Source organism: Rana temporaria, chromosome 2 (genome assembly GCF_905171775.1).
Source record: "Rana temporaria chromosome 2, aRanTem1.1, whole genome shotgun sequence".
Taxonomy (NCBI): domain Eukaryota; kingdom Metazoa; phylum Chordata; class Amphibia; order Anura; family Ranidae; genus Rana; species Rana temporaria.
Window position 1 is genome coordinate 370,654,586 of NC_053490.1, and position 14,514 is coordinate 370,669,099.

The 14,514-nt window shown below is 42.2% G+C and overlaps 1 protein-coding gene across 5 annotated transcripts in view; it reads left to right on the forward strand.

Moving 5' to 3' along the window:
- Positions 1–14,514, forward strand: part of LOC120927225 (cadherin EGF LAG seven-pass G-type receptor 2-like) — a 180,149-nt gene that overhangs the window by 131,458 nt on the left and 34,177 nt on the right. For all 5 annotated transcript variants that reach the window (XM_040337764.1, XM_040337765.1, XM_040337761.1 and 2 more), the window contains exon 21: positions 4,120–4,263. In XM_040337764.1, coding sequence (XP_040193698.1) covers positions 4,120–4,263 — 144 coding nt within the window. The remainder of the gene's footprint in view (positions 1–4,119; positions 4,264–14,514) is intronic.

Below are 14,514 nucleotides of genomic sequence, written 5' to 3' on the forward strand. Positions count from 1 at the left end.
TGTCACTGAAGCCGGCCCACTGAGCCATCGGCCCACCGGGAAACTCCCTGTGGTCCCAATGGCCAGTCAATCCCTGGTCCTTGATCAGGTAGACTCATGACCATAGGATTGGGCCCCAACATATGATCTTTGATGGGCTCTCTGTACACCTCACTATCAGCCCATGTCTGAGTAAGCATGAGGTCTGTACAAGCCCTTCCAGATTAGAAATAGAAAACATCAAGGCTGTCCCCTGCACTGAGGCCCTGTACACACGATCAGTCCATCCGATGAAAACGGACTGAAGTCTGATGGTCTGATGTGCCTACACACCATCAGTTCAAAATCCGATCGAGTCCAACGCGGTGACGTAAAACACAACGACGTGCTGAAAAAAACGAAGTTCAATGCTTCCAAGCATGCGTCGACTTGATTCTGAGCATGCGCGGGTTTTGAACCGATGCTTTTGCGTACTAACCATCGGTTTTGACCGATCGGTCAGGCGTCCATCAGTCCGATTTTAAAGCAAGTTCTAAAACTTTGGACTGAAGGACAAAAGTCTGATGGGCCATACACATGGTAGGTTTGGACTGATGAAACTGAACCTCAGTCTGTTTTCATCAGTTTGGACTGATCGTGTGTACAAGGCCTGACTCATTTTTTGAGTATTCCTGTCATCTCATTCTTTGTGATTAACCCTGACATTTACTTATTTCTGGTTTCCTAACATTTGGGGAAACTGTCTGATATCTGTATAACTGCCAGAAAATTTAAGAAATTAATTTCACTTTGTTAGCAGCCACCCCAAAACATCTTGAGACCAATTTCACTTTCAAGTGGGCCTCCTCCTATAATAAATATCTGGGCATTGAACTGCCCAAAGACTTATAACAACTTTTCACAGGTAACTTTGCTGGCCTTCTAGCAACATGTAAAAATAACCTAGCGATCTGAGCGAAAAGGAGCTTTTCTTGGATGGAAAGATGCAATATAGTCAAACAAAACATCCTACCCCTTCTTCAAGCAGTTTCATATTCCTCAGTCCTACTTCAAATCCATCCAATCTATATTTAACAATTTTGGCTGGTCCTGCAAACCAGCTAAACTGTACCAAATTGCCTCCCATCTTACAATTAGTTGGCACCTTGAAACTATGGACCACTATTGAGAAATCTGCCTCCCCATCCTTCACTGAACAAATTCCCTGGTCCATGGAACTGACTAGTGCAATATCCCTGGTGCATGGAATATCTCCCTTCTTTTTATCTTGCAAGAGCCAGCTTCCATGCCCAGGCTACAAAACAAATCATTCAATCTTTTGCGATGTAACAAAAAATCTCGAGCCCCGCCTTTTATCAGGAACTCCTTCTGGCTGACAACTGGCCAAATGCTCCATAACCCAGGCTTCCTTCAACTCTCACAGCACATCAAACCCCTACCTTTTGGCACCTCTATTTAAAAGGTCCAAGACACAGTTTGAATTCAAATTACTTCACTGCCCCAATAAGACACATATTTTCTATCACCTATAAAATCGTTTAAAAAAAAAACCGCTTAGGCCTACCTTAAACTCTCACAGCACCTCAAACCCCTACCTTTTGGGACCTCTATTTAAAGGGTCCAAGACACAGTTTGAATTCAAATTCACTTCACTGGCTTAATAAGACACATATTTTCCTTCGCCTATTAAATCGTTTAATAAAAAAAACACTCAGGCCTACCTTCAGGCAAGGGCAAAGGCAAAGAAACCTTGAATAAGCCATGTGCGAGTTCCAAAATCTTGACCCTTTCATAGAAGTCCTCCATTTTTAACAAGTATCAAGAATCAGGCTACAAACTTGTTACGCGCTGGTACAGAACTCCTAGTATGCTACACTTGATTTATCCAACAGTTCCTGGGAACTGCTGCTTGTATGGTTCCTCAACTAGAGACATGCTCCACATTTTTGGACCTACCCATTTCTATATATTTTTTTTCACTCATCGCCCACAAATTCACTGACTGTATCAAGCCTAAGGAACCCACCTTCTTTCCACTCCAGCATAATACACTCAATTTAAAACATACACAATTCCATTGTAAGCCACCTGATCGATGTTGCATGCTCCTACATCCCTGCGTTATAAAAAAAAAAAATCCCAACCACACCTATAATACAACAATGATTCCACCATATCAATAATATAAAAGACCTTAGAGGACCAGCTCTATTTAAAGATACTGATTTAAAATTCCATGCCACTTAGAACTATTGGATAACCTGCTTCTTCACGGAAGAGTACAAATGTTTCATCTCCAACCTGATTTCTTCCACCATAAACTCCCCAATCCATAACATCTTTTAGTATTTTTGTGTGAACATCACAGGCATCCCCCCCTTTGTTACTTTCTCTTCTTTTTATTTCTTGCCCTCACTCCCAGTTGTACTCCCCTGTAGCAGTGTAAAGATCTAGTTGCCCCTCCCAGGACAACCCTCTCTCCCTCCAGTATAATTCACCCCCCCTCACCAGTTCCCATATATGACTCCCTTCCCACCAAGCCCATTTCCCTAAAATGTTTAAAATATCTAAGACTCCCCCGACCAAATCAAATTTCTCCTCCAAAGCAAAATGTTGCATTAACTCATACATGCATGGTACACAAGGAAGACATTATTGTCAGGTCATGACTATTTAAACCACTATACCAGGGCTCAAAATTGTAAGTCCTGAGCTACTAGCCAGGCCTTAAGAGTTGCTTTCCACTAGTTACCCCAGCCAACCCCTACCCCACCCCTAATTCTGGCCCTAAACACGCCCATGTAAATGATCTCATAAAATGACACTGTTTAAAAGTTTAATGCAGAATTAAGTTACAAAAATAAATATTAACAACAACAACAACTTTATCAGTGCAGCCTCATCTGTGCCCATCGGTGTAGCCTCATCTGTGCCCATCAATGCAGCGTGTCAGTGGCCATCAGTGCAGCATATCAGTGCCCATCAGCGCATCCTCATCAATGCAGAATATCAGTGCCCATCAATGCACCCTCATGGGAGCCGATTCTCTTCTCAGTGATTGGCCAGGAAACTGTGGGAAAGGGAGAGGATAGGAAGGGGAGAGCCAGCCGGATTACACAAAGAGGGGATCTCCTTCTGTGACACAGCTTGGATCTGAAATGCCAGCCGCTGTCAAACAAAGTCCCTCCCCTTGAACCCGGCTGCTATGATAGACGTCACACTACTTCAATTTCACAGCATTGGTCCAGTGTGCTGTCTATCATAGGAGCCGGTACAGGAGGCGGGACTGTGTTTAGGTTTATCCATGGCATCTAGCCATTGCACAAAATACAATTTCAGTGCAATGCAATTTCATCCTTCAGAGTACTTTCTTCCACTGGAAGACTTGCACTGGGTTTCAGTGGGTGATATTTACAATTGTGGCAAAAAAGGGTCCTGGGAACTAAGTAATTGTCAGTCAAACTAACACAGCACTCAAAATTTAAATATGTCCTGGGAAGGAATTTGGTATAACATACTGGTATTGAGGTGGTCAAAAAAATTCACACTGAAGAGATATACATAAAGTTGGCTTGGTTTTTCCCTGGGCATTCCCCAGGTTTTGTTGTTATCTCCTTTAGCCTTCCTATGCCACTTACTGCGATTGCCAGCTATAGATGGGGGCGGTGGACACGTTTATGTTTCACCTGTGGTGCTTATATTGGTCCAGCAGCGCACCAACACCTTTTCAGCCATTGTGCTATATGCTGGGTGTTTGGTGTGCTCCTGTACCTTTAAGGAGGGGTAGCTCCCCTTCAGTCCACATGCCCCTATCTATCCATTAGAATGCATGTGCCTCCACTCATTGTTTAGTGTTAGGACCACAGATTACAAGGTGCCTTGGCGCGGCTCTGTGGCTTACGCATGCGTTTGCAAATGCGTGCGGACAAAACCCCTGTTTTTAACGCATACTGTTAGACAGGTTAATTGGTTGTTCTGCAGGCTGGTCAGTAAGGAGGCTTGGTTTTTCCCTGGGCATTCCCTAGGTTTTGTTGTTATATACATAAAGTTGCCTTACGTACAGTATATTTTAAGAAAAAAAAAACACTAAAGTGACTATATGCTTCCTTTCAATTAATGATTGTATTCCTTTCCCAACAGTTGTGTCAGTGACGCGTTTAGATAAGGAAAACTATGCTGGTGTCACACTACCACAGTATGAGACACTACGTGGAGAAAAGCCGAGTGACCAGGAGACTGCACTTATTCTTCCAATCACAAATTTCATGTCCCAGAATACCAATGGTAAGAAGTGATAACATAACAAAAAAAATACTAAAGTGAAACTATATGCTCCAGGAGAAAACTGTGCAGCAGTAGAATGCCCTTTAACAACTAAGGGACACTTGTTAATTTGCATTGCATATGGTGCAAAGCTTATTTTATGTATTTTTTGTCCAGGGTCATGCACAGGTGTCGGGGGCTGTGCACCCATTCCTGTGTACCTGTCAAACTAGGCATGTGCGGGTGAGTCCGTACAGCCACTGCGTCTTAATTTGCTTATATAGACTGCCTGCATGCAGCTCTCTGCTAGTCCAAAAACAAATGGCTCTTCACGCGATATGCTCTGCGCCCATGTGAATGAGCCACAAGTTGAAATTTGGGTTAAAACAAAAAATGCCAAGAGATAAGCACACTTATTTGAATTTTCCTCTCATTTGCCTATATCTTTCAGATCTGTGCAGTAATTCAGCATAAAACAGTTTCTGTGCTTTGCCTCTACGCAGGAATTTCTTGTGGTATAGATCAAGGGTCTCCAAACTTTCTAAACAAAGTGCCAGTAAACTGTCTTTCAGACTTTAGGGGGGGGCAGACTGTGGCCAGTGGGAAATTGTCCTGGCATCAGTGGGAGTAAACCATGCCCCATCATTGAAATTAGGGCGAGGAATAGTGCCCCATTTTTGGTGTCCAGTCGTAGGAATTATGCCCCTTTGTTGCTGTCACTGGCAGGAATAATGTGTCCTATTAGTGCCCCAGGGGTCGGATAAAGGCAAGCAAAGGGCTGTAGTTTGGAGACCACTGGTATAGATACAGTAGGTCACTGCTGCTTTCTTTCCTTGTGCAGGGTGACCGGTCTTGTATTCGCCCCCCTTAAATTTTCTGCAGGAAGCCTGAAGTGGGTGCGTCTGCAAAATTATGATGTCACTGCTACATTTATAGGGTAACAGATTAATTTGGTATATATTTAAGAGAAAGTTTTTGTGTCCAGAGTTCAGCTTCAAAGAGAAGATGTTTTTTTACAGAAGTACCTTTTGTTCATCGTTTATGACTTACAAAACATAGTGGTTGTCTATGCTAAAATTATTGTTTGCTGTAAGTCAAAACAAAACTATGTAGCACACAGTTTGCAGCACAAATCTGCTCTAGTGTACAAACCGTTTCATTTTTCTGCACCCGGGATGTCACAGGCATGTACATGTATTTGCCAATTGCAGAAGTTCTGCGCTCGTACACCCTGTACATACAGTTTATCAGAAGAGAGATTGGCTTTCCAGTATACACAGCTTATCCTCCAGTACCCCTAGTATGTTGCACCCTCCGAGGTGCTAGGGTAGTTAGATAAGTGTTATGCCGCGTACACACGATCATTTTTCGACTTGTAAAAACTTTTTAAAAAAAAATATATTTAAAATGATCGTGTGGGGGCGTCGCATCATTTTTCGGGTTCTGAAAAACGACAAAAAAAAATTCGATGCTGCATTTTTTAACGACGTTTTAAACAATGCCGTTTTTCGGGTTGTAAAAAATGATTGTGTATGGGCTAAAATTACGTGAAAAACCTGCGCATGCTCAGAAGCAAGTTATGAGACGGGAGCGCTCGTTCTGGTAAAACTAGCGTTCAGAATGGAGTAAGCACATTCATCACGCTGTAACAGACAGAAAATCGCGAATCGTCTTTTACTAACACGGAATCAGCTAAAGCAACCCAAAGGGTGGCGCCATCCGCATGGAACTTCCCCTTTATAGTGCCGTTGTACGTCACCGCGCTTTAATAGAGCATTTTTTTTAACGATCATTAAAAATTTAAAAATGTTAAATCGTTTTTTCTAGAGGCTGAAAAACTTCGTTTTTTACAAGCCCAAAAATGATCGTGTGTACGCGGCATTAGAGTTGTTTTTGACAGGTAAATTTAGTTGCCACACTGTCGTCAGTATTGCTGTAATTTTGATTGAGGTAAAAGCATAGTTTAGCTCACTGTGCTCAGGGAGCTGCAATAGTCAGGCCTAATCTGTGTGCTGTGCTGCTGTTAGTCTGCTGGATAGCTCCCTCTGTTACAGGCGACTTGAGAAGTTTCTGGATGATAGGTGTGGAGCACATGAATATTGATACAGTCCCAGCCTATCCCAGGCTCTGAAGGTAGGCTGGGAGACTGTATTTATTTTTAGAGCACACAGAGCTCTGGGTCTTGTCCCAGTGTGGAAGAGTTCAGCCTGAGGGAGGCACACTGCCCTCTCAGGCACAGGCTGCCATGTGTCAGGTGAGTGACCTGAGGGAGAAATTCAGAGACTCGGGTGCTTAGAAGAAGCCGAGGGGAACTGTCTTCCACAGATCTATCTGGTATCACTAGAGGGCATTGCTTGTAAGATTAGAAGGAGCCATCCATTTGTCCTTGGGCCTTGTGAGTACAGACATTGCTGAATCTTGGGTTCTAGCCAATTAAAAAGGACACCGGCTGGTGTCCTGAAGAGCTCTGTCCAGCTACTTTACTACTTAAAGGGGCTTTGCTCTACTGGCTCTAATACTACTTACACTAAAAGGAAGATTTAGGGCCTAATCCTCAAAAACCCGGCGCAACGTAACTTTTTCCATTTAAGTTACACCGCCGCAAAATCTCTAACTAAGTGCCCGATCCACAAAGCACTTACCTAGAAATTTTGAGCGGTGTAACTTAAATCCGGCCGGCGCAAGGCGTTCCTCTTCTCCAGGGGGCGATTACCATTTAAATGATGCGCGCTCCCGCGCGGGCCGTACTGCGCATGCTCGTGACGTCATTTTCCCGACGTGCATAGCGCGAAATTACGTTACGTCGGGCTTTGTGGATTGCGACGGGACAATAAAGTTGCGTCGGGTAAAAAAAAAGATACGGCGCCAAAAAAAATTTAAATTTTAAAAAAAATCGCGTCGTGAGCAAGAAAGGTCTGTTTTTACAAGGTGTAAACAGTTTACACCTTGTAAAAGCAGCCCTAATTTTGCGTACCCGAGGCGGCATTTCGACGCGAAATTCCCCCAGCGGCGGATGCTGTACTGCATCCTAAGATCCGACAGTGTAATTCAATTACACATGTCGGATCTTCGTCCTAACTATAGGAAACTGATTCTGTGGATCAGTTCCATAGTTAGGACCAGGGATACGACGGAGTAACAGCAGTTACTCCGTCGTATCTCTTTTGAGGATTTGGCCCTAAGTCCTCAGTTGTACATAGTTCTTATTCTTGGAGAATCCCACCACCACCCTCATTACTGTCCAAGTTCTCCAAAAATAAAAACAAAAACAACATTCCGTAGAGTCTAGGGGTGTCAAACTCAATTTCAACGTGGGCCACATCAGCATTATGATTGTCCTCAAAAGGGCCGGTTGTATCTGTAAGATTAGATGTCAAGAGCCCCTCCACCATCAGAAGTCGAGTCCCCCACTCTCCCTTACATCACAGAGCACCCCCCTTTCTTTATGCTGCTGCTGGGAAGAAGCTAGATGCATTGCTTGAAAGCAGAAAGGTCTGGAGGCGGACAGGGCCACATGAAATGGCCTGGAGGGCCGAATTCGGCCCACGGGCCTTGTGTTTGACACCTGTGCCCTAGACTGATCTTCGGAGAAAAAGTGAATGAGCCTGTTGTGTGCCTGGCTGCAGGGCTGAAGTTGGGAAGATCTGAACAGTCATTCCTGCATGCATAGAACACATCTGGACATAAGAAGCCAAGCAATAAGGAAAAAGTTATCGAAGCTTGGTCCTGCTCATTCTAAAACTATTCTAGGCACTGGCCTATGAGTGCAATTTTGGTGAATAGAGCCCTGGTTATAGATTAGGGCCTTATAAAACACCATTAGGTGTGTGTTATGATGCACATAGTGCGCACTGGTGTACCTTGTGCATGCTTGCCGCAAGCATTTTTACATCCATGCACAATAGTGCGTTGTGATACGTTGATGTGCTTTTGAACATGGCGTTGTGTGCTGTACTTCATAAAAATGCAGATATGCTGCTTTTTTTGCAACGCACCCCAATGCATCTGTATTTTGTGAACATGGAGTACAGTAGTTTTCTTAGTGTCCTTGCACTGAGCCTGCGTCGATCAATTCAGGGCAAGGCAACTCAACACACCTAGTGTGAGTCCATAGTGTACTGATCCTTACATAATACATAACTAATTCCTAATTATACATACAGTTGAATAGGTTTGTTCTTAGGATGGTGCTTCGTGGCTTGTTAAAAAAAAAAAAAGTAAAAAATAAAATAAACAATGTCATGGTCTGATTGTAAAACTGAAAAGCCTTGCATTTCCTTGTTTGTAGTTCAGGCTGTCATAGGACAGCTATCAAGGCGAGTGAGAAGTGAAGCATTACCTAAGTCTATTTAAACCAGAGATCTCAGTGGCAAAGAATTACAAAGGACTTTATTCAGTGGCAATTCTGCATTGAGAAAATGTACAGAAAAATAATAAAAAGAGTAAATAATGGTTATCCTATTTTTTATTTAGGAAGGAAAATATATTTTACCATTGCAAGGTTAATGAAAGTCCTATAACTGGAGACTGACTGACTGGTATGTAGGTAACACATATCTATTATTAAAGTGGATGTAACCCCCCAAAAAAATATATCTTTTTTTTTAATGTCACAATGTACAGTATAAGATTTCCTATCATCTGTGCCCAGTCTTGCCACACAGAGTTAATCCAGCTCTGAGCAATCCTCTTTTATTGTTCAGTGAAATACAACAGACTTCCAGATAAAAACCAAAGTCCTTGCTTCTCATCCCCTCCCCTGTGTTTTGATTAAATGTTTTCAAAATATGGGGTGAGTCACAGTTCAGTGCCATGAGAAAATGCAACAGCCATCAGAATATACATAGAGCTGGAGGGAAGAGGGGAGGGGGATGTGAATTGAGCGCTTTTTACAGAAGCTGTGTATGTCTGCAAGCAGTGCACGAGATATGTAAATAACCTGTCACTCAAGCAAGGACTTATTTCCCTGAAGAATAAAAAGAGGATTGCTCAGAGCTGGATTAACTCTGTGTGACAAGACTGGGCACAGATGATAAGAAATCTTATTCTCTATATTGTGACATCCACATGGGGTTTACATCCACTTTAAGTCATAAGGGCCAAGAAATGTTTTGCCATACCATCAGATGCTTTTTATTTTCTTTCTTATATCTGCAAACAATTACAGATACAATTCATCCCTTTCTTACATAGCAGCTCTGTTCATTGATTGTCAGGTTATTTTACTTATATTGTTCTAGCACAGATCAGATAAAAACCAAATTAGTGCTTAGTTTTGATGGAAATATTGATTACTGCGAGGACAGAATTATGGGAGTTGGTAACAATGACTTCTTATTAACAGTACGTGCTCAGGGTCTGAATCTGTTATGATTGCTTTAATTTTACAACTCAATTAGGGTCAAAATGAGACTCACAAATGTATACTGTACCTTTTAACCACTTAAGGACCGAGGCTCTTTCTGAGATTTGGTGTTTACAAGTTAAAAACAGTTTTTTTTTGTTGAAAATTACTTAGAACCCCCAAACATATTATATATTTTTTCTAACGCCCTAGAGAAAAAATGGCGGTCGTTGCAATACTTTCTGTCACACCGTATTTGCGCAGCGTTCTTATAAGCTCACTTTTTTTTAAAAAAATACACTTTTTTGCATAAAAAAATAAGACAACTTTAAAGTTAGCCCAATTTTTTTTATATTGTGAAAGATAATGTTACGCCGAGTAAATTGACACCCAACATGTCACGCTTCAAAATTGCGCCCGCTCCTGGAATGGAGTCAAAGTTTTACTCTTAAAAATGTCCATAGGCGACGTTTAAAAAATTCTACAGGTTCAATGGGCCAAATCCTCAAAGATCCTGCCTAACTTATCTTTTCCCATCTAAGTTACACAGCCTTAAAATTTCTACCTAAGTGCCTGATCCACAAAGCACTTACCTAGAAATTTCAGGCCGTGTAACTTAAATTCTCCCGGCGCAAGGCGGTCCTCTTCTCCAGGGGGCGATTACAATTTAAATGAGGCGCGCTCCCGCGCCGGACGTACTGCGCATGCCCGTGACGTCATTTTTCCCGACGTGCATCGCGTGTTTTTACGATACGCCGAGTTTTGAGGATCGCGCCGGGTTAAAAAATTGCGACGGGTTAAAAAAAAGATACGGCGAAAAAAAAAAATTTAAAAAAAAATCGCGGCGATCGAAAAAAAGGTCTGTTTTTACAAGGTGTAAACAGTTTACACCTTGTAAAAGCAGCCCTAATTTTACGTATGCAAACGTAAACTTACGCAGAAAAAACAAAGCTGAAAAGCTTTGTGGATCTCCGTAAGTCCTCATTTGCATACGCAAAGCGACATTTCAATGCGAAATGCCCCCAGCGGCGGATGCGGTACTGCATCCTAAGATCTGACAGTGTAAGTGTCTTACAGATGTCAGATCTTCTGCCTATCTTTGGAAAACTGCTTCTGAGGATCAGTTCCAAAGATAGGCACAGGGATACGCAGGCTGAACAGCAGTTCCGCCTGCGTATCCCTTTTGAGGATTTGGCCCAATGTTTTGAGTTACAGAGGAGGTCTAGGGCTATAATTATTACTCTAAGGCCCCATACACACCATAGAATCTATCCGCAGATAAATCCCATCAAATGGGTTTCTGCGGATAGATTCTATGGTGTGTACACGCCAACGGATATTTATCCGCAGAGAAATCTCCCCTGGGATGGATTTCCAGCAGATGGATATTTGCTGACATGCACAACAAATCCATCTGCTGGAATCCATTCCAACGGATGGATCCGCTCGTCTGTACAGACTTACCGGATCCATCCGTCTAAAGGGATTCCCCGCACGCGTCGTAATGATTTGACGCATGCGTGGAATTCCTTATATGACAGCGTCGCGCCCGTCGCCGCGTCATAATAGCGGCGACGGCGCGACACGTCATCGGCAGAGGATTTCAGCGCGGATTTCAATGCGATGGTGTGTACACGCCATCGCATAGAAATCCTCTGAAATCCTCGAGAGGATTTATCCGCGGATACGGTCCGCTGGACCGTATCTGCGGATAAATCCTCTCGTGTGTATGGGGCCTGACTCTAACGATCGCAGTGATACATCACATGTGCGTTTTCATATGTGGACTCTGCTCACGTATGCGTTTGCTTCTGCACGTGAGCTCAACGGGATGGGGAGCATTAAAAAAAAATATATTTTTTTTTATTTATTTTACTTTTTATTTTATTTTTTTTCACTGTTCTTTAAAAAAAATGGTGTCACTTTTATTCCTATTACAAGGAATGTAAACATCCCTTGTAATAGAAAAAAGCATGACAGGACCTCTTAAATATGAGATCTGGGGTCAAAAAGACCTCCGATCTCATATTTACACTAAAATACAATAACAAGAAGAAAAAAAAGTCCCTTTTTTTAAGAGCATTTGGCAGAAGTGATGTTTTGACATCACTTCCGCCCTGCAGTGGTATGGAGATGGGTGAGGGCCATCTTCCTCTCACTCGTCTCCATACTTCCGATCTCCTCTGCTGCTGCCAGCAGCTCCGGTAAGCCTCTCCCGCCGCCGATAAAAGTGATTTTGCGGCGAATCTGCTGCAGAGACCACTTTTATCGGAAACCAGGCCACTCACTGAAGAAGAGGATGCCAGGGTTATGGTAGCTAGCTGCTGCTATAACAACGATATCTTTCTTCAAAGTGCTGAGGTATATCAGCATGAGCCGGTTCGGAATGGTTAAAATCAAGTCCACAATGAGAGCTAAAAAAATGAGAAAAATACAGCGAAAAAGCAGTGCGGGACTTTAAATATGCCTCCAAGAACATAGAATGCCAAAAAATTCTGTTATGGTAAAAAAATATACATTATATTGAATTGCTACATGGCTAAAAAATACCCAATAGAAAAAAAAACACATAGTTGTGCATAGTACAAACTTTACAATCACATGGTAGTATATATTTTTTAGATATGCTTGATCTGGTGACGCGTTTTGTGGAATTCCGCTTCTTCAGAGACCATACAAGCAAAACTTATGTGTAACTTCAATAAAAGTGTATTACTCACACATAGGGCATTTTTCAGGGGGAACTTGGGGGAACTCAGTTCCATCACCTCTGGCTCAAACCCTTTGTTGCCTGCTCACCACATTCACTTGTAAACACAGAAGTCTGGTTTCTGTGTTTACAAGTGACAGCTCTGCACTCTGTGTGTAACCCCCTGAACTCTGCACTCTGTATGTAATGCAATCCTGGTATTTAATGCCACTTTAAGACCCTTCTACTGTTTTTTAAATCTGAATGGGGTCGTGGTTCCTGCACCTATTTTCTGAGAAAAAAAGCTCTGCTCACACCTGAATCCTAGTAGTAAAAACATAGAACTGGTGATGTAGATGGTATGTATATGTGTGTGTGTGTATGTGTGTATGAATATATTGTAAGGGGTTAGCTCGGTAGCGGGGTGTGTGACCCCTTGGATGGGTTCACCACACACTGAATTTATACAGACAGGCAGTCGAAGACGGTTGAAAACAAAGATTTTGGTTTATTCTTTCATGCTGGAAACAAGTGCAAGCATCCAAACAGCATAAACAAAATCAAACATAAAATAAACCCTGGCCACTTTGGGCGTCTACCTTCCACACAGGAACCTATCTATGGAGTCTGGCTCAGCCTAGTGCTGGGTAGACAGTGCTGGTCATACAGCAGAAAAACAATAGTCCTTTGATTTTTATCACACAGAAAAATCAATTCCCTCCTCACCTCCTCAGAAGACCTTCAGCTACTGCTCTCTTTCACTCAGAAAGCCTCAGCATGCAGCCAATTAGTGGTAATCCTCTGGACTACTTATAGAGGCTTTAATTGCCTCATTCTGAACAGCTGAAGTTTTTCAACGCCCTTAGACCTTTTCTGGCTACTTTTTGCAGCCAACGCTTAATATAACAATTGGCGTATCGTCTAAACAAGGCAGAAATGTATGTCCCGTCTGTGACAACACCCACAGATTTACCTGACTTCCTGTCACAATATATACTGCCAAGTCCCGGATCTGTATATATGCGCCTACCGGCCCATGGGAGCACAACAGCAAAATAATTTAAAGATAGTGTATATGTCCAAGAGATCTTATTTGTAACTGGTAAGTCTTAGGACACAATCCCCATCTTATTAGAGTACTGCTCTAAACGACCGGTGTCCACATCATTCTAAGGATGACTGACCTTAGTATGATGTGGGCACTGGTCATTTAGAGCAGTACCCTAATAAGATGGGAATTGAGTCCTGATCTCTTGGACATATACCCCATATTTACATTATTTTGGTGTAGTGCTCCCATGGGCTAATGGGAGCATATATACAGACCTGGAACTCAGCAGTATATATATATGTGTACACATATACATGCCATCTACATCATCATTTCTATGTTTTTACTACTAGGATTCAGGTGTGAGTTACACACTTTTATTGAAGTCACACATACGTTTTTTCCACAATATGTATATGGGATGATGCCAATAAGAACATTTTTTGCACCTATGGATTCATCCTCAGCCCACATCATTTTATCTACTCTATCCACACTGAGAGCTCCTTTTTTGCTCCACACCTTCATGCTTTTGTTATTCATGGAGGTTTAAGCCGGCCATAGATCAAAATATGGCAAGTTCAGCAGGAACCAAATTTCAATCAATCTATGGGCAGGCTGGTTTACTGATAACAATCTATCATTGGAATTCAGTACAACCAACCTTTTTTTTTTTTTTTTCAAGCAATCAGTAAACATTGTATTCTGACAGCAGGAAAACCACCCGTTGACTCCTGTTAGAAGGAAAGAAAATTGCATAATCTGTGGCTTATCTTAGCCATTACAATTCTGAGGTTAGCATTTTTACCACCTGACTTCTCTGACTGTCACTTGAATGGGAAATTAGAGTGGAAATAAGCCAAACTTGTATTGTAGTTGTGGGTTGAGCAGGTAGAAGTATATAAACTCTAGGCAGTTTATATTGCTGTTTCCCCATTATTTTGTCATTTTCTTCCATTGAACCTGTTAGATTTTTGACCAACTTCTCAAATCTTACATCATTTTTGGCTAGTTAGTTATAAATCATTGATTAAAACATAAGATAATTGTGTCATGTCTGGTCACCTCGACACATTGTTTATGTGTTCACATAGTGAATAAACACCTTTCCAGGAATCAATATTAATCATTAAGAGCCGGTTCACACTGGGGCGACTCGTCAGGCGACTCAGCCGCCTGACAAGTCGC